Raw genomic sequence first — 19,535 nt, 5'->3', positions numbered from 1 at the left:
AACTTATAAATTTGAAAGTTCTTTTACAACTACAGAAACTTTGCTGCCATATAGCAACTTCAGTCATTATTATTCGAACCAAAAATTTTAAATAAATCATAACATTCTCTCTACAACATTCTATATATATAACTTAAAACAAATTTGAAGTGTTTTCTACAGTATTTCGTTATACTATATATGAACGCAAAACATTTATCTCTTTTGGAAGATGAAGGATTTGATAGCGAATGCAAATATGACCGCAAACAAGAAGCAGAAGCCAAACACCATGAAAACTGCAACACCAAGGAAATCATGTCTGTAACCAAACACGTTGTTAACTAAGAGTTTTATTGGCACAGTGGTGACTCCATCTGATAACTTCACCGGGTTACTTAGGTCACCATATTGGGACACAACAAGTCCGTAAAGAGTCCATGCTACAGGGTTTGCCCAATAATACCATCTCCACCAAATCGGGATTCTCTGCAAAATTATAGAGTTTTTATCATCATTCCTGAATTTAAAGGGGTATGAACAGAATAAATGTCACCATTGTGCGTTCTGCTGCTTTGAAGAATTTGAAATATTTATAAGCTATTTGGCAGTAGGAGCAGCAGTTTCAACTCATTTATTTATGAATGTGTCAATTTGGATTGTGTTGTATTTCTAACGAATATAATGGGAAAATGCAACGTAAAGCTAACTAGAAAAGAAGCAAGCCAAATAAATAGGACTCATTGGAAGTTGTTGAATGTAAACTTCTAAGGCATATAATCCTTTTATGCAAAGGGATAGGTTACTTAGAGATTCTAACAAAGGGTGATATCAGCTGTTAAAAAAACGTTAGTGATCTTCACTACCTAGTGGTAAGGGAAGTATTTGGTGACCAACTTCGATCCCCGCTTGGCATAAAAAACAATTCGTTTAAGGTACCCGTTACCAATGAAGCCTAGGCCCACATGTGAAGTTCGATCTTTCGGGGTGCTCAATTCATGTGGGAATTAGGATGAAGGTATTATACCGACATCATATGGCTCATACGGGGTGAGTCAACGGGTATCCAATTATGGTACCGGGGCTAAGGTTCCCCGTTACCCTTTTTTTTTACCAGAAAGTAAAAATACCCGTTTTAGAAAAAAATTCCATTCCCAATGGCATGAGGTTGTGGCTAAAATTAAATTTATGTGAAAGGGAGAATGGAGTAAATTAAGTAAAGAGAGCATGAGCTTGAATACCTTATGAGGGATCATAAATCCACTGAAGAGATTCCAGAACATGTAAAATGGAGCAGCAATAATGGCAGCAACATTGTGATTGGGAGTCACGGCAGTTGTCATCATCCCGTAGAAGGTGAAATATAGCATTGTCAAGTACATAAAGTATATGTACCATATAAATTTCCATGTGGTCCACTCAAACGCAGCTAGAGCGTAGAATATGGTACTGTAAATTAGTGCTTGTGCCAACACGTAAGGAAACTCAATTGCACCCTACAACCACAATAACGTATAAGATATAAATAGCATAGTTTTTCTGGGAAGGTGAAAAGTGCAGATAATCTCACCTGCGCAAAGGCAAAGGGTAGAGCTGAATACATGCCAGCAGCCCTCTCTCTGTATGACACGAATCTTTCCACAGAAACAACAGGTTGGACAGCAGTGGCGTTGGTAATTCCTATAAACAGTACGGCTATGTACATGGATCCCATGGCATTGAACAAATCTTGCTGACTTTCCCTGATCATTAAAAAGAAAATGTATTAACCAAAGTGACGCAAAGAATACATAAACAATCCTCGAAGCAAGGCAATTCACTAATTAGAGGTGAAATTACAACCATTTACCTATAAGTGGGTCAATTTTGGATTATGTTCTATCTCTAAGTGTCTAACAGGTCAGGCAGGTAAAGCTAAATAATTTAACTACAGAGGATATGGTAAAATGGGAACTCAGGCAAAGTGAATTCAAATGCAGAAAACCCCAAAATATAGTTTTTGAATCATATTTAACTCATTGTCTTTATCAATTTTAGAAAGATATTCATACAAAGGCGGTGAGACTCGGTCCAACAACAAATGACCCGTTTTATTTGCCCATAAAGATTCCCCTATTTTTACCCGTATCCCAGTCTGCCTATTTTGCCACTTGTACATTTGAGCATCAACTATTGAGACATGACATGTAATAAGCACTTGATACGCACCGTTTTGAACCAAATCTCCAGCATATAGTTCCAAGCATCAGTGAAATGATAGAGGTGTAGAAAAATCGAACTGCAGTGTATTGTGGGTTTCGCCAATAAGAAAGGTATTGCTTCCAAAGACAAGTAGCAAATTGGTCCATGTATGATCGTGAGTACTTGGTTGGAAAATGCAATTCTTTTGAATCAATTCTTGGCTTCTTTAGCCTCTCGACCAAGTCTCTGTTACGTCTGATACACAATAATTGAAAAATGTAAGATAGAGCAGATTGTCAATGGATAAAAAAAATAGAGAGAAACAAAACATACATGAACAACTTGGACTGCCTATAGACTTCAGCAAAGTCTACACCTAATCGGGCTTCTTCAGTTTGTGAAGTAACCTCTAACATCCATGTTGCAGGATTATGTCCAGCCTTTATCTTTCGAACTCCTTCGATTGCCTACATAGCAAATCTACCCCGGTTACATTTATAAACCCCAGTCAGAAAGTACATATCAGAGAGAGGTGGTATAATGGGTTGGTCGGGAAAGTTAGGTAATGGATCATAATGGGTCAGTTGACTTGAAATACTTCTTGTCCAGATATTTGATGTCTTCTATAAATATTGATAGCGTCAAATAAATGATTAAGGAGCTTTTGTGCATTTTGACCCATTCATATTTAAAGTATTCAAAATTGCAACCTCTAATATTAGTACTTAAACAGGCACAAATCAAACCTCAAAATACTCCACAAGTTTGCATGATCTAGGACCAAGTGGACCTGCATATATGAGTTGCCCTCCTCGCTTCATAAATAGGAGCTGCAAATCCAGAATTAGTTAGTTTCCTTTAGGTATGGACAGCTGATACCTTTGGTTAGATTTCAGGAAACTACCTCATCAAAGGCCTCGAATATGTCAATGCTAGGTTGGTGGATGGTGCAAACAATCGTCCTCCCAGTGTTTACAATGTTCCTAACTGTCCTCATCACAATAGCAGCAGATCTTGCATCAAGTCCAGATGTGGGCTCATCCATAAATACTATAGAAGGGTTAGCAACTAACTCAACAGCTATAGTCAGACGTTTTCTTTGCTCTGTTGACAAGCCATCAACTCCAGGCAGACCAACCAATGCACCTTTCAGTGGAGTGAGTTCAACAAGTTCCATCACCTCATCAACAAAAATCTAACAGGGAACAAGATGGTTGGATTTACAGGTATACTCTTAAAAGAAGATGTAGTAATCTGTCTGTCATATCTATAAATGTTATACCTTTTGTGTTTTGAGATCAACATCTGATGGTAATCGAAGCCAGGCCGAAAAAATAAGTGACTCTAGAACAGTCAAACAAGGCGAATGAATATCGTTCTGCTCACAGTACCCAGATATTCTAGCAAAAGTCTCTTGCGACTTTGGATAACCGGAAATATGGATGTTTCCCTCTATTACTCCACCTGTTTTTCTTCCAGCTAAAACATCCATTAGAGTGGTCTTACCAGCACCACTTACCCCCACTAATGCAGTAAGCACACCGGGCCTAAATGCTCCGGTAACATTCACCAACAACTGCAATCTATCTTCTGCTATCCCTTCTTGCTTTAATTCCTAAAAAAAGTAATCCGATGATGTTACAAACTGTTTTTGAAAAATCGTTGAAAAATGAACTTAGAAATTTACATACTGGCGGGATATCAACATAGTAATTGATATTGCTGAAAGACATGGAAAGTGGCTGAAACGGTAGAACCATGCCTCGCTGATTAATATTCTTTCCTGGAAAATAATGATAAGTTTTGATTAGTCTACTTAATAATGATAAAGAAGAAGAACCTGCATAATGAGGTAAAGGTTATGTTTTATCACTAGCAAGTCAAATAGCTGATATATAATGCATAAAACCCCCAAGAAATGGGTCGAAGGGGTCACAAATTTGTGAGTTGCCCTGCATAAAACCTCCAACATCATTTTATCCGAAAAATAGGATAAAAAGTATATGGGTCAGCTTAACCCTCTTCAACCCTTGAGAAAGCTGCCTGCTTTAATCGGTTATCCAATCTGACCGTCCTGCCCATTTTGCTAAGTCTATTATAAAGCAACCTTTAGTCGCTTACCAGTGAAAGATCCTGAATGCTCCAAAAACTCTCTGAGCTGAATGACAACACTTTCCCCTTTCTTTTTTCCATCTTTGTCCTTGTGTTCTTCCGAAACAACAGCTTGGCTCTTTCCCAATGCTGTAAGTTGAATGAAAGTTATGAGACTTCATTAATCCCTCTTCTTAAGTAACTATACTCAACGGACAAGATGTGTAAGTAAAAGAAAATTATCATATAGAAAGAAGAGATGGCTTACGGTTAAGGTAAGATAAAAAGAAGGTGAAAAGAGCATTGAATAAAACTGTATATCCAAGCAAGGCACCAAGACCGATCCAATACCAATACGTCTGAGGGAAAATGCTACGAGCTTTCAGCACTCTCTCACCTAAAGTCATTGTTGTAAGGTTCCCTCTCTGCATAAATCAAAACTCAAAGTATAATTTATGGAAGTTACCTTGCATGTATATAGGCGTTATAGAGAGTTAACTTTTTTCATAACAGCCATTCAACTCAAACTTCTAATGCATTTATTTATGTTTAGATGTTAAAAAGGTTGAGTATCAACTATTTTTGAAGAGAGATACTTACTCTATCCCAAGAGTGCCCATGAAACTCATTCACAGATGCTGCATCTTGAGCATACATCAAAGGAGAAATCCAGAAACCCCAAATCCACCAACTGGGTATGCTATCTGTTACAAATCAGGAAGGAAAGAAAAAAGAAAGGTTAGGAATTCTAAAAGGACAAACATCAGTATCGAAATCACAAGAAAACTGAGTCTACCTCTTGAAATTACATATCCACCAAGTGCCATGACAATCAACATCGCAAAAGAGCCAAAGGTATTAGCCACGATCATATTACGTCCCAAGGATCCCATCAAGCGGAACAAACTGATGGACATTTGGTGCAGGAAGAAAAAAAGCAGAAACTGCTTCAAGAACCTAAGAATGTATCAAAATAAATCATTTACCATCCACCTAGAGTTAACCTGTTTATGTGGAGCATCAAAAGTAGTAAAAAAATGTACCTGATGATATTCGGGTCAAGTCCAACAGCGTAGTATGTAACTACCACCCAGATACCAGATTCAATGAGTGAAGTTGGTATGCTCAAAATCCAAGAAGGAAGTGTATAAACCCAACAAGGATAGAAGTGTAAGTCTCTATGCTTGTAGATTACTGGAAGCTTAGCAACTAACATGGAGACTTCTGTGAACCCGTTAAAAAGAAGAATGACCATGGAAAAATAGAGTTCCCCTAGATATAGCCCTCCATCGTCAACTGTTCTATGATGCAGAGTTGTCCGGAAGAAAACACTCATTGTGGTTAATGCAACAAATAGAAGCTGTAAAATAGCATATGGTACTTGATATCAGCATAAGCTAAAAAATCGAGCATGCATTATATAAGCTAAAATGTTACATTACCTGAATGAATTTAAAAACGTAGATAAATGAATTCCGTTGCATGAGTAACAATTGCCAATCGAAACTTGTTTTAAGAAGCTCACGTCTCTTGACACCATAACAAGAAGTTGATAAGGCTGCTGGATGATTATATTGTCTGTCAAATGGCACATTTAGTTCCTCAACTAAGTTTTTTCCTACTCGATATGAACAAAATGCTTCAGCAAACTTTTTGACAGGTATGTAGCAATAAGATCGATCTGGTACAGACCAATACTGTTCTTGATCCTTCTCAGAAACAACCTGATACATGCAAATTAGTTATGTTAGCGAAACAGAACCATCAATAAATCATCAACTTTATAAGTATGTAAAAGACTTACTTCTTGAAGGAAGTCTGCAACATTCTTTCGTTTAGGACAGTGAAATCCCATATATGCAAAGAAATCAAGAGCGGCATTCCGTGGACCTTGATATACTATATGACCTTCACATATGAGTATAATATCATCAAACAAATCATAGGTCTCTGGAGCAGGTTGGAGAAGTGAAATCACTGTGGTCGCATCAAGTGCACGAGTTGAATATCTAAGATACTTGATTATTTGGTATGTAGTTGAACTATCAAGACCATTTGATATTTCATCCATGAGAAGTACACGAGCTGGACCCACCAACAATTCACCTGGCAGTCAATCTACTTGGTTAGGTCATTCACAAATGTGATACATTTTCTCGAGATACTGATTTGTGATGTATACTAATCAAAAGGTTGTATATCATATACCTGTTGTTAACCGTTTCTTTTGCCCACCAGAGACCCCCCTGAGCATTTCATCTCCAACCATGGTGTTTGCACATGTATCCAAGCCTAAAATCTTTTTCAAACTATATTTCAGTACTCATCCCAAAGTGCATCAATATATAAAAACTAAAATGGAATAATCAGTAACGCCTCTTCCTAAGAATAATCGGTACCTTTAAAATGTACTCCACAACAAGAGCTGTTTCGTCTCCTCCTAAGGCCAACGCCTAAAACAAAAAGATTTTCAGACAGTAATAAATCCAAATGACGAAGGCAGAAAAAAATTTCAAGTTGACCACTGAAGAAATCATTTCTGAATGTCACACTCTCATACCTTCATAAAGATATCCAAATCTTCGTCGGGTCTTATTCCAGCAATCTTTTCTCTTCTTGTAAGTTCCACAAGCATATCTATCATGGAGACATATCACTCAGGTTTTGGGCACCCAAAGAAACATTAGCTATAATATATCATACTAAACGTAATTTCCATGAGCTTACCATACTTAAAGCCAACACCTTGACATCGTGCAGATAACTCAAGTGTTTCTCTAACTGTCATTTCTGCAATATGCCAATCTTGTTGACTGACATAAGTTGATGTTCTCTGAGGAACAAACTCCTTTAGACCATGCCCGTTGTAGGAGATTTTTCCTGATGTCTTGGAAATAATCAACATGCAAATCAACGGATTTAGGAAAGTTAAGTCGCATGCATTTGGTTGAAAAACTGAAATAACGATATTACTGCAATTTTATAAACAAGTTTTGCATACTTGTAAATGATTCCCAAGACGTCCAGCAAGGGCCAACAAAAGAGTTGTCTTTCCAGAGCTCGGAGGACCAAGAAGCAACGTCATTCTATATAGAGACCATCGTCCATTATTAACCATGTGATTTATCTTTTACAGACATAAAAATTTCTTGCATTGATGCTGTACCTTGAAGGTCTAATTATCCCACTAACATCATCCAAAATCTTCAGTTTTCTCCGCTTCCCTTTGTATATCCTCAGTTGTCTTAAGAAAGCCTATTCAACATTTAAGAATGGTAATCAATATAAATCACCTAAGCACTTTTTCGGCTTGACGAAAATATAAGTCCTCATTAAACTTTAGACACTCTCAATGTGCTTTTTCTTGCAAATTACGTACCTCGGTCATGTTAACAATGAAATTGGTGATGGTGGGCAATGCTCTACTACCAACATGATAAAAAGTTTCTACATTCAAATTCTGAAATCTGACTTCAATTTTTGGAAATTCCAAATCCACCCTGCAAATTTAACATAAGAAAACTTTAGAAGTAGCTTCATATGTAACAACGGCAGATCATTTGGATTTAATAGCAAACATTTAGTAACACTAACCCAAATCCTGAATTTACAAGCCATGTATAAGTTAGTTCAGTAAACCATCATTATAAGTTACCAAAATAAAAACTAAAAAAATCTGTTCTTGCATATACATGTGTGTGTTAAATATTACTGGACTAAAATCGGTTTATATTATTAGCTCTGCTACCATGTAATTAAACATATACAAGTCAAAAACCAAACTAATTAAATAAAATAATCTAGTCATAACTTATCTATTACACACATATATATATATACATACATACTCAAAAGTCAAGATTAACAAGTCTTTATCATTAGTACTAATTAAACTATCTATAACAATTAATAAATTTTACCACCCCCACCTCTTTAAATCTCTATCAAAGCCATAATATCAATGTTCAATTATATAAAATTTAATATCCCCTTTATTTGTTTTTATAGTTACACATAACAAAAACTATCCAAACTAATAACCCTAAAATGTTACATGTGCAATTTTCATTCTTAAAAAATATACAAATCAATAGCGTTAAACAATAGCCTATATAGATTTTGTCCTTTTTTTTCAATTTTTTTTTTTTGTTGTTTCAGTTCCGTGTTCCTGAATGTTCAGCACACGAAACCAAAACAAATGAACAAATAAAACAAACCAAACAAAAAACACAAAATAACTCAAAATCCAAACCGAACCAAAAAAAAAAAAGTTTGAAATTTTACGCATCAAATCGCTGTCGAATCCGACCAAAAAACCGCTTCCAATCATCATCAGCAGAATTCAACAACCGATCTAAGACAACCTTAAGTTCTTCAACTTCAAGTTTATTAACATCAACAACTTCTTTTGTATCACCAACAATATTTGTAAATATCCCTTTTCTGACACGATTATATGTCGGTAGCCTTTCGATAGCCGCCCATCTTAACGCCTCTTCATCATCGCCATTTTCTCGAAATGAAGAAGATCTTGCTGATAAATTCTCAGCTGAATTCACCCACATTATACAAATCTTAAAAACCCCCCAGAAAATATTTTTATGATGATGATTATATATAAATAAATGAACTAGATAAATGTCACAAGAAAAACAAGCATTGTATATGTTTTATGTGTAGCTGCATTTACAGTTATTGGACTAGTGGTTGAGCACAGCATTTATGGCGGGCTTTTTTCCTTTTTCTATTTTTCTTTAAACTTGTTTTGGCAAAACGTTAATATTACACTCATTTTGTATGGGACCCACTAACCCATTATCTATTTTTAACACAACAAATTCTACTTTACCATGTATATATACTGGCTTTTTGTTTACTCTATATATTTGTATCACTTTTCATTAAATCTATTAACTTTACTTCATTTAATTAATGTAATTATTATATACAAGCTTTTAAAATCCTCATATAACTATATATACTATCTTTTTAGACCCGCGGTTTTACAACACTATTAATGTAAAAATTAGTACATGAAACAAAAATATACTTATACATTAAATGTAAAAGTATACTTATAAAGAAATTGAAATATTTAAACATAAATATTGAACGCTAAATCATATCAAGGTTGGATGATGTAGTAGAGTTTCATTTATAAAACCTCTTGCAGGAAAAGCAATATCTTGACTTTGATTACACAATTGACCGAATTCTTATTGATTTCTTGCAAAAAAATAAATTTATTTTCATCAGTCATAGTTGTTAAAAACAATAAAAGTAGCAGCTGGTTCTTGGAGATTTCAATGATTTCGTGTGTTGTGATTTTATTTATAAGATTCAGTTTATATAAGAAGAATTTATATTCTAAATATAATTTGATTCCAATTAGTAATAACAATAATATATCCTAATTATAGTCTGATTTCAAATGCTAATAATTACAATATTATCATTAATAATATAAAATAAAATATTGATATAAATATTTTTTCGTATTAATCCAAATATTGAAACTTCTCTAACTTTGTGGGTTAAAATGTAAATTTATGATGAAAAACCAAAAATGTAAATTAATATGAATTATGATGGGTGGTTTGTATTTTATTTAATTAATAATAATATAATACTATTATTTAATGTGATTGATTGATTTTTGAAAATATGAATCGTAAATTTAAAAGTTGTTTCATAGCAATAGAAGTGATGAAACATGCATCATATAATAATTCGCATAAAAAATTTATATTTTTTATATTAAAAAATTATTTTTTAAATTTTACTTTAATAAATAGACCTATCTTAGCAAACCCCTAAATTTAATGAATCTCTTGCAAAACTTTTTAAGTAGTTAATTAATAATAAATTTGGGTTAAGTTTTTTTTTTTTTTTTTTTACAAATTTCAAATGAATAAGTGAACTAATTTTATTATCTTGTAACTTAAAAGTAGCGAGCTTTCCACTATTGATGCAAGCATCTGAGTACAACCCATGTATGTGATTTTTTTAGAACATTCAACCTTCATTAATCATGATAAAAACTAGCAAAGAGCTTGTGAGTACACAGAGAATTAAACACAAAAATGCTAAAGGATGTTAAAAGTTAAAAGGAACACCATTTTTGTCATTCGATATCAGAATTTGCTTTATTGGTAAGCCAAAGATAGCTTGTAGTCTTGATTTCTTTGACAGCAAAACGGAATGAAGGGGTACAATCCATGTGTTAACTGTAACGGTTTCAGAGATGCTTAATTACACAAAAGCCATATCTTAAATGTTTCCTTTGCCAACATTCTTTACTCAAACTAAAACTGCGCTAGCTCGTAAAATGATACGGAGTAGTTTGTAGTATGAGTATATGACCTGTAGCTAGTATCTGAAGTTTTTGTTAGAGTAAATTACACTTTTCGTCCTAAAGTTGGCATGTTTTTCACTTTTCGTCCCTTAAGTGAAAAAATTACAATTTTGACCTTAAAATTGGCAGATTTTTTCAATCATCGTCCCTCGTCATACGTCGTTAAGTCGGATACGTGCAAAACACGTGAGGGACTGAAACTGCAAAAAATGACAAGTTCAGAGACGAAAACTGAAATTTACTTTTCTGTTGTCATCATCTTCATCTTCTCCGGCTGATTTTCGTCGGAAAACTTAAAATGCCGATATGTCACTCGTTTCTTCGAATTATACCACGAAAACACCACCAAACTTCTCAAAATTAATTTCCGCACGAATCCTAACTAAAAAAAAAATCTTAAAATGCCGATATTTCATGAAATGTAAATGAAAAGCATCGTAAATGAAATTGTAACCAACACCCAGTTAACCAAAGTATAGAACAAGAGCTATAATCAACCAAATGACGAACTGTAAATTGCTTTGAACTTCTATTACATAAACTAAGAATCAAGTGACGATGATCGAAATTTTTGATATGAAATATTTGAGTTGCAGGGGCTTGTCAGGCCTCCTGGTCCTTTCGTCCCTCTTTGCTCCCTCTTTATATATATTTCTAATTTTTCGATCTTATGTCTTTGCCTCATTAACAAAAACCGAACCCACATGAACGTCTCTCCCCATTTTGTACTTTTCTTTTTGGTGCAGAGCTTTTGGAATAATAAATGAGGCACACCATTGGTGTCTTAGTGACGAACACGTACACCTAATCCAACATGGACTTATTTGCGAAAACATAAATATTGCATTCTTGGAACAAGCTAAATCGTACAGAAATATTGCTCAAAATCCATGTTATGGGCATTTTGAGTTTTCCGGCAAGTGTTGAATATGAAATCTTTTGGTTAAGATTCGTGCGGAAATTAATTTTGAGAAGTTTGGTGGTGGTTTTGTAGTCTAATTCGAAGAAACGAGTGAGATATCGGCATTTTAAGTTTTCCGGCGAATTTTCCGACGAAAGTCAGCCGGAGAAGATGAAGATGATGACAACAAAAAAGTAAATTTCAGTTTTTGTCCCTGAACTTGTCATTTTTTGCAGTTTTAGTCCCTCGCGTGTGTTGCACGTGTCCGAATTAACGGCCGAAACTTAACGACGTTTGGCGAGGGACGATGATTGAAAAAATCTGCCAACTTTAAGGTCAAAATTGTAATTTTTTCACTTAGGGGACAAAAAGTGAAAAACGTGTCAACTTCAAGGACGAAAAGTGTAATTTACTCTTTTTGTTAACAAAATATGAGGCTGATTAAATAGCCGTAATTTGTAGCTTAAGAAAGATAAATGACGTAAAAAGATACTACAAATATTAATTATAACTCGTAATATATAACTAGTTTGGAGATATCTATGTAGATATTGGTATGTTTGGCACAAAAAAAAAAAATCAAGTTGGAGCTGTGATTAGGGGCTTGAAGTTGAAGCTTAAAAATAAGATTAATTTTATTTCTAACCCTTCCTACCGTACGCATTGTGAGTTTGTGACATAATCATATAAATCATACGGAATACATATTTGTTGTTTTTTTTTAATCACACTATTGCCATTGCTATTATAGATATGTACATAAAATATTTCATGGCCCATGTTTCCTTCTTTTTTTCTCACTAAATATAAATATAATAAAATCTTTATTAAAATTTAACTAGAACCGAATTTTGAAAAATAAATAAATAAAAATAGCACTTTAATGGCAATCCGACACAAATTATGCCTTGCCTGACCATTTTTTCGTAACTTATTTTCCCACCAACTCATCACATGTCAGTTTGCATATAGGTAAATGTATTAAGTTTGCGAATATTACCCTAAAATAGCTACCATGATCATTTTTTGGTCTCTAGATATTTGGTAACTAACTTGTTCCGTTTTTACTATATATGAAGAGTTTAATAAAATGAAGTAATGATTAACATTTTCTGACAAAACTTATATAAAAGTGAAAAAATCCAACCAAAGTAAACTTTATTTGGAATTACAATTTGATAAACCAAATCATAACTTTTTATCTAAATCGCAGAATATTTCGATATGATTTGGTTCATCAGTTTTTTGAAAAAGTTTGAAGTTGCACATACCAAATCACGTTTTTGATTACTTTAGTTTTCTCTCATTTCATTATTATTAGTTACAATTTGTATAAGTTGGTGTATCGGTATATACTCCGTATTATTTAAAACAACATATTAATTTTGTTCCACTTGAATCTGTTATTGCTTCAGAGTGTCTCTTCTCTGACTGACTATTACAAGGAAGAAAATGTGTTTTGAAATAATTGGCATGATGATATTAATGTCTTTTGGTCTACAAGTCAAGGTCAGAAACTAAATATCATATCATTTTCCTTTTGAACTAGTAACAACAACTAAAACGGTCATTAATTGCTGATTTATTATTTAACTAAATGTTCTTTTATTACTACGATTTTAACCAAGATTAATTAATAATAGAGTTAACATATCCTACAATATTAATGTCATATTGTTATAGTTGTAGGTGCAAGGGGTAAACATAGGAACGGAAAGGGCGTTTTAAAAGCTATTTATATGTGGTTTAAGTGATACTTGGTGCCGGGGCATGTCATCTATGTATGTATTCATCTGAATACGTTTGTAGAAAGTCTATAAGTGATAATGTTAAAACATAAGAAAGAAATAATAAAGCAAAAAATGTATTCTTGTAAACCCATGACTTCATAATCCTGTAGTTGATTAACATGAAGACAGTGTAACGAAAAAAATTACTCCAGCTGTAATCTGTATCTATATTACTATATAGTCTATATATACTAAATTTGGAAATATTCAATTTTCGAAGAAATGTGGACAATAGTCGTGAGATAATAAATGTTGTACAAATTTGGTGGTTGTAGTTCCATGTGTGTTTTGTATGTGTTTTGTAGTAGTTGTTGATCCATGTGTGAAAATATATAAATTTGGAGCATTTTCACACCTTGTTTTCCTTCTAAAATATAAAGTAGTTTATATAGATGGTCCATCCATTACACGGTGAAATTTTTTTTATAACTTTATTTATTTAAAGCAAATTTAAGATTAAAAATAAAGAACCAAATTTTTATATAGAAAACACGTATATATTACGAGATGGTATCGTGCAATGCGACGGATTTCATGGCGGCAACGGGTGGTGCTAGTGGCGGTGGTGGTAACAAAGTGGTTATTAAAATTAAGGTAATTAACGTAAATGGTAGTGTTGTTATTTTATGGTTAAGGGATGTATCTTTTGGAATATTATAGAGATATTAGATATATATATATATATTTAAATTAATTAATAAAGGGGATAGATAGTTTGGATAAATATGGGTGTAAAATATTTTAAGGATATATATTTGGTAGATTTAGTATGTGAGTTAGGAATGTGTTAAAAATTAAGGGTATTTTGAGTATTTTAAAAGTAGAGAGTTAAAAGAGGGGATGATAGTATGTTTATTAATATAGTATACATATAGATAATTAATTAAACCTATATAAATACACCTATCACTTTCCTATTTTATTTTGTATTGTAGTGGAAAATAGAAGTTTAAGGTGTTTGAATATATGCCTTTTAAGTGATAAATTTAATTTAAAGAGACGTCTTTTTATATAACAATGGAAAGAAAAATAAAAATAAACCCATAAGTCATTTATAGTATCCTCAAGCCATCAAATACCTTCAAAATTTTATGAAAACTTCTTACCTATTTACTATATAATCTGATAATTTTATCTCTTGAAATTATAATCAAATTCATCAAACACTCCAATATACTGATAGTGACGTGTGAAACATCTTCTACTCAAATGCTTGCCAAAAACTAATCGTTTTTATTAGTCTATTCTTTCCAAAAGTATTTACGATTTTTAAAATAGTTAGAATTTAGAAGTAAAATGTTATATTTGTCAATCGTCACATTATTATATATACTAAAAAGCATGAATTGGTTTGCGTGCGTCATACATTTTCAACACTTTTAGTCCCTATTGTTAAATTTGTTGCAGCAATGGTCCTCATCAGCTAACGGCTACTAATTTTTTCCTGCAATTATAGTCCCTATCGTTAAATTTGTTACAACAATGATCCCTATCAGCTAACTTTAACCTTTTAACTTTAGGTTTCTTAATATTTGCCACATAACTTTAACGTTTTAACTTTTGTCACATAACTTTAATTTCTTTTACTTTTAGCACAAAAGTTTGCTTTTATTTAGTTTTTAAACATGTTTTTCTAACTATTGCCACAAAAGTTTCATTTTTTTTTTTACTTTTTATGATGAAACTTTTTAACTTTTAATTTTTTGTCACATAAATTTAATTTTTTTTTAATTTTTGGCACGAAAGCTTTGTTTTATTTAGTTTTTAAATTTTTTTTTTCTAATTTATGCCACGAAAATTCATTCTTTTTACTTTTTATCACAGAAACTTTTAAACTTTTACTTTTTGTCACATAACTTTTATTTTTTCTATTTCTTGCACGAAATATTTGTTTTTCTAACTTTTATCACGAAAGTTTCATTCTCTTTACTTTTTATCACATAAATTTACGAATTTTTCGTCATTCTACTTTTTGCCACATCACTTTTATTTCTTCTACTTTTCACACAAAGTTTTGTTCTATTTAATTTTTATACTTTTATTTTTCAACTTCAACCACCAACGTTTCATTTTTCTTTACTTTTTATCACATCACTTTTCACCTTTTAACTTTTGACACAAAAATTTCATTTTATATAATTTTCCACATGTTTACATGTTACGTAATGTCTCCCGGGGCAACGCCCGGGGAAAAAAAAAACTAGTTACTTCTAATCTAGAATAGTGTTATCCACAACTCAGATAACCATCAAGGTATACATGTCGTGTTAGCAAAAACCTATTCATCCTGCTCCAAAATTAATGTCCACCATTCATTTTGGTTTGTCCCAATATACATGTTCACTTCCAAAAGTTATAACTTAATTTTACCATTTCATCTTTGGTACAATTTTTAGAAAACTGATTTCTAAAAGTATACAAAAAGTAAATGTAATATAGTCATTCTACTACTACTACATACTGCAACTATTAGACATCTAAAACTGTGTATTTTTTCAAGTGAGATTTATTTTGGAATGAAAAGATATACGAGTAATTATATCTTTTTTAAATCGTATACTCATTTAGTTTGAAGGAAGGGAGTGTTTTACAAATCCTGTAATCAATATAGCTGACTGCAGTGTAAAACATTACAAAGTAGATTATTGCAACATCAATCTGCAACATGGTATGTCATGACTATAACATATCTAAACACCGCCTATATAAATTCATCGCAAAACAGGGCAAGTGACATAATCTGTGGGACCCTATCATAAAAGAATAATTTGAAGAACCATTTGCATAAAAAGACGATGACCACAATCCTGTCAAAGATGGGCTATCAGAAATTCACATCACAGAGTATCATTATCTTATTAAAAAAAGCTTGTTCTTAGCATATATTTGAAGAATGTGAAAGAACATTAGCAAAAGGGCTAAAGTTCTCCTCTTGAGTATGGTTCAAGAGCATACATAATACATAAAATATAAATATGCTGCTAAATGCCTAAAACTAATGAAAACCATCACTAAAAAACTAAATTGAGCACAATTTTCACTTGACACTACATGAAAATGTGATTTAATGCTTGAGGAGTACCTCAAATGCAAAATAAGATCTCAAAGTTATCGCCTTTTGCCCGTGATTTTTATGCCGATGTATTATTCCATCACGACTTTGGCACCAACGGCTTTCATTTTCTCCATGATTTGTTCAGCTTCTTCTTTGGTCACTCCTTTCTTAAAAACAACAGGCGCCTTTTCAACTAAATCTTTTGCTTCCTTGAGCCCGAGATCAGTACAACTTCTAACTTCCTTGATAATCTTGATCTTTGAAGCTGCTTCAAAAGAGTCCAGTTTCAGTTCAAAAACAGATTTTTCGGGCTTTACCTCTTCCATTGCTGCAGTTTGACCTTTTCCCCCACCAGCCAGCCCAGCAGCTCCTGCTCTCATCACAGCCACGGATGGTAGCTCTGTCATACCCATCTTTTTCATCATTATTGAAGAAAGTTCTGCAACTTCAACTAATGTGAGTGATGACATTTCATCTACAAGTCTCCAAACACGGTCTGTAGGAGGGCTGCGGTGCTCAGTTGGGTCAAATGTCGCAGGGTCGTAATCTGTTGGCAGCCTTCTTTGGTCAATCTCAATCTCCTCTTCTTCTTGCTCTTGTCTTGCAGGTTGACTAAACATTCTAGTCAAACTTGTCAACTTTACGGAGCTGAGTGCAATACTGGGAGAACATATGGACTTTGAACAGAATCCATTGGGTAGTGCATGATGCCTAAGCCTTAAAAACAAACTCATTTCTAGTTTTCTAAGCACAACTGTCTAATTTTTAACTGGCCCAAAATTGACCATTTGCTGCTGAAGGAATTAGTTGTCTGCAAAGAGAGGAGCAAATCAGGTGAGTTAACGTTGTGAAATCTACACTGCTGTTTTTACGAGTATAGTTACAAATTTGCATACATAAACACAAAGAAAACTAGACGCTCAATTTGGGTTTTTTATTTCATAAACTTGTTTGTAGCTTGCATAAGTTGTGAGCAGAATAAATACAAAGAAATGAAATGCAAATTGCAAAACTTTTTATGAGCAGATCATCAGAAGAGGGGAACAATGATCAAAGAAAAAAGTGTCACATCAAAAGTGAAAACACACAAACCACAATGTCCCTTACTCCATTGTGCAGACAATGTGTTTTCTATAAACTTCATAGGTTACTACACTTATCGGTAATTCAGAACTACTGTGGTTTTCCTTATTAATTCAGAGACGATGCCGGAACAAAAATACCTTTGATTGGGACATCTTGTTCAAAGGCACCATTATTGTGGGGTTTGCTAACAATCTATGTTTCACATTGAATATCTAAATTTGTATAAGATCGAAACAGATATCAGTATATCACTACTGTATTATATTTCAGTTTTATGGCTATCAAAAATGCATATTCGAAAAGAAAACTTATCGTTTATATGACAGATAGGGTTCGTGCAGAAATATCAGAAGTGACACCTCGTCATAGTTATATTATATCCCGATGGTATATTGAAACTTTCACCCGTAACCAGATTAAACATTTGTACAAAAATACCAAAAGTAACATCTTGTCATCTATTTCGTAGATATAAACGGATCATTGTCGTCGAAACTGAACGTGGACCCCCGAATAAAGGGCTGGCTTTCATAAGCAAAAACAGTAAATAAAAAAAAAAAACATTTTTGTAGTCATTGCAGACAATAAAGGAGACACATTTGAAACCTTAGTCGTATGTTTCTAACATAACTGAATAAATACCTACTGTCTGCATATATATAAATATAAAACTGATAGTGGTAATTAAAGAGGCTAACTGGAAACCCTAAGCACTAATTACCTAATCAATATATGTGACAATTAGAAACATGCAATTAAAATCATGAAACCCTAAAACAGATTAAAAAAAACAGTGTGTGTATATATATATGTACATAGATAGTGATTTGCAGGAAATGAAGGAGGTCAGAGAGACAAAGGTACCTTGAGATGGAGGGTGAAGGACGCTGCTAGTGGCGATGAACAACAAAATTTTTTGGGTTTGTTTTACTCCCAATCATTTCAAGTTTGACATTTCGCATGGGCCACTAGGCCGGCCCGTTCATTTCGTTTTTTAAAAGGCAGGCCGATCATTGGCCCAATATCATGGTAAATATTTCTTACTTATGGATAAGCTTACTTTTCAAAAAAAATAAAAATAAAGAAAAGCTTAACTTAAGCCAAAAGTTCAGTTTGTATCACAAATTCACACTTATTTATAGTTTAGTTAAAGAAAAGTTTTTAAAAAAAAGTTATTATAAATAGCTTATGAAACTAATTTGAATCTATAAAATGTTAAACTATACAAGTATCTACAAAAAAATATTATTCTAATTTTTTAATGTCTACTTGTATAATTTTATATATATCAGTATTTTGCAATTAACTGCAATCCAAAGAAGTACAAAATATGTAGTAACGAGTACATAAAGTTGGTTCCATATGAAAATTTCCTTGGTTCTCTTCTTGAATTCATTCCATCCTTATCACATCCAACAAACCAAGAAACATTTTGAGCCTTCTTTTGGAGTTCTGAAGAAGGGGATGTTGACTTGGAAAATTGATATCGAATCTCACTTCTTTATGGTTTCGGTCATTTACCTCTTCAGACGCATGTGGTCTGTGTTATCGTACCCTTGGTTTTTAGGTGTGTCTTCAGGTTTCAACTTTTAGCATACTCCCTGCTTGGATGTCACTGTTATAGTTTGAGCTACTAACGTCATTATAAAAAAATAAAAATCTGAGCTCGGTACGATTCTAAAGTAGCCATGACTATGAAGTAGTTAATAGCATGTCAAGGAAATGAAAGCATGTCATATATAGGATGATTTGCCATCGAAATTTTTTTTTGCACTAATCTGAAATACTTAGAAAGTTTTTAATTATTCAGATAATCCGTTATTTTAATTCATAATTTTAAATCCGATTTTTGAATATCAATTTGGAACTTTGGATTCGGATTTCGAATGAACAATTCTTAGGGTGTGTTTGGTTCACAGATTCTGATGGAATATGATGGAAATGGAATTGAATTTCATTCCGTAATACGTTTGGTTGTCAAAAGATGATGGATCTTCATTCTATTGAAATGTAAACATTCCATCATTTGATGAAATCTCCATTCCTTGAGGTTATTGAATGAAATTTCATTCCTTTCTTCTCTTGAATATTAAGAAA

The 19,535-nt window shown here is 33.0% G+C and overlaps 2 protein-coding genes across 2 annotated transcripts; both read right to left on the bottom strand.

Annotated features, from left to right (window-relative positions):
* Positions 1 to 69: 69 nt before the first annotated feature.
* On the bottom strand, positions 70 to 8,903 carry LOC122595154 (ABC transporter G family member 32). The gene is made up of 24 exons (XM_043767476.1): positions 8,536 to 8,903; positions 7,631 to 7,751; positions 7,418 to 7,506; positions 7,253 to 7,337; positions 6,979 to 7,138; positions 6,812 to 6,888; positions 6,651 to 6,704; positions 6,460 to 6,550; positions 6,056 to 6,357; positions 5,694 to 5,975; positions 5,295 to 5,611; positions 5,048 to 5,208; positions 4,852 to 4,955; positions 4,520 to 4,676; positions 4,282 to 4,401; positions 3,852 to 3,943; positions 3,443 to 3,775; positions 3,065 to 3,355; positions 2,907 to 2,990; positions 2,494 to 2,627; positions 2,188 to 2,415; positions 1,550 to 1,721; positions 1,221 to 1,475; positions 70 to 468 (listed from the first exon to the last, which is right to left on the bottom strand). Exons 1-24 carry the CDS (start codon positions 8,814 to 8,816, stop codon positions 196 to 198), a joined length of 4,263 nt encoding a protein of 1,420 aa, XP_043623411.1. The 5' UTR covers positions 8,817 to 8,903; the 3' UTR covers positions 70 to 195.
* Positions 8,904 to 16,119: 7,216 nt separating this feature from the next.
* On the bottom strand, positions 16,120 to 18,391 carry LOC122596265 (50S ribosomal protein L7/L12). Its single transcript, XM_043768817.1, has 2 exons — positions 18,303 to 18,391; positions 16,120 to 17,163 (listed from the first exon to the last, which is right to left on the bottom strand). Exon 2 carries the CDS (start codon positions 17,084 to 17,086, stop codon positions 16,442 to 16,444), a length of 645 nt encoding a protein of 214 aa, XP_043624752.1. The 5' UTR covers positions 17,087 to 17,163; positions 18,303 to 18,391; the 3' UTR covers positions 16,120 to 16,441.
* Positions 18,392 to 19,535: the final 1,144 nt, after the last annotated feature.

This window comes from Erigeron canadensis, chromosome 4 (genome assembly GCF_010389155.1).
Source record: "Erigeron canadensis isolate Cc75 chromosome 4, C_canadensis_v1, whole genome shotgun sequence".
Taxonomy (NCBI): domain Eukaryota; kingdom Viridiplantae; phylum Streptophyta; class Magnoliopsida; order Asterales; family Asteraceae; genus Erigeron; species Erigeron canadensis.
Note: the sequence above shows the minus strand (reverse complement) of the source record. Positions and strands in the feature narration are given on the sequence as shown.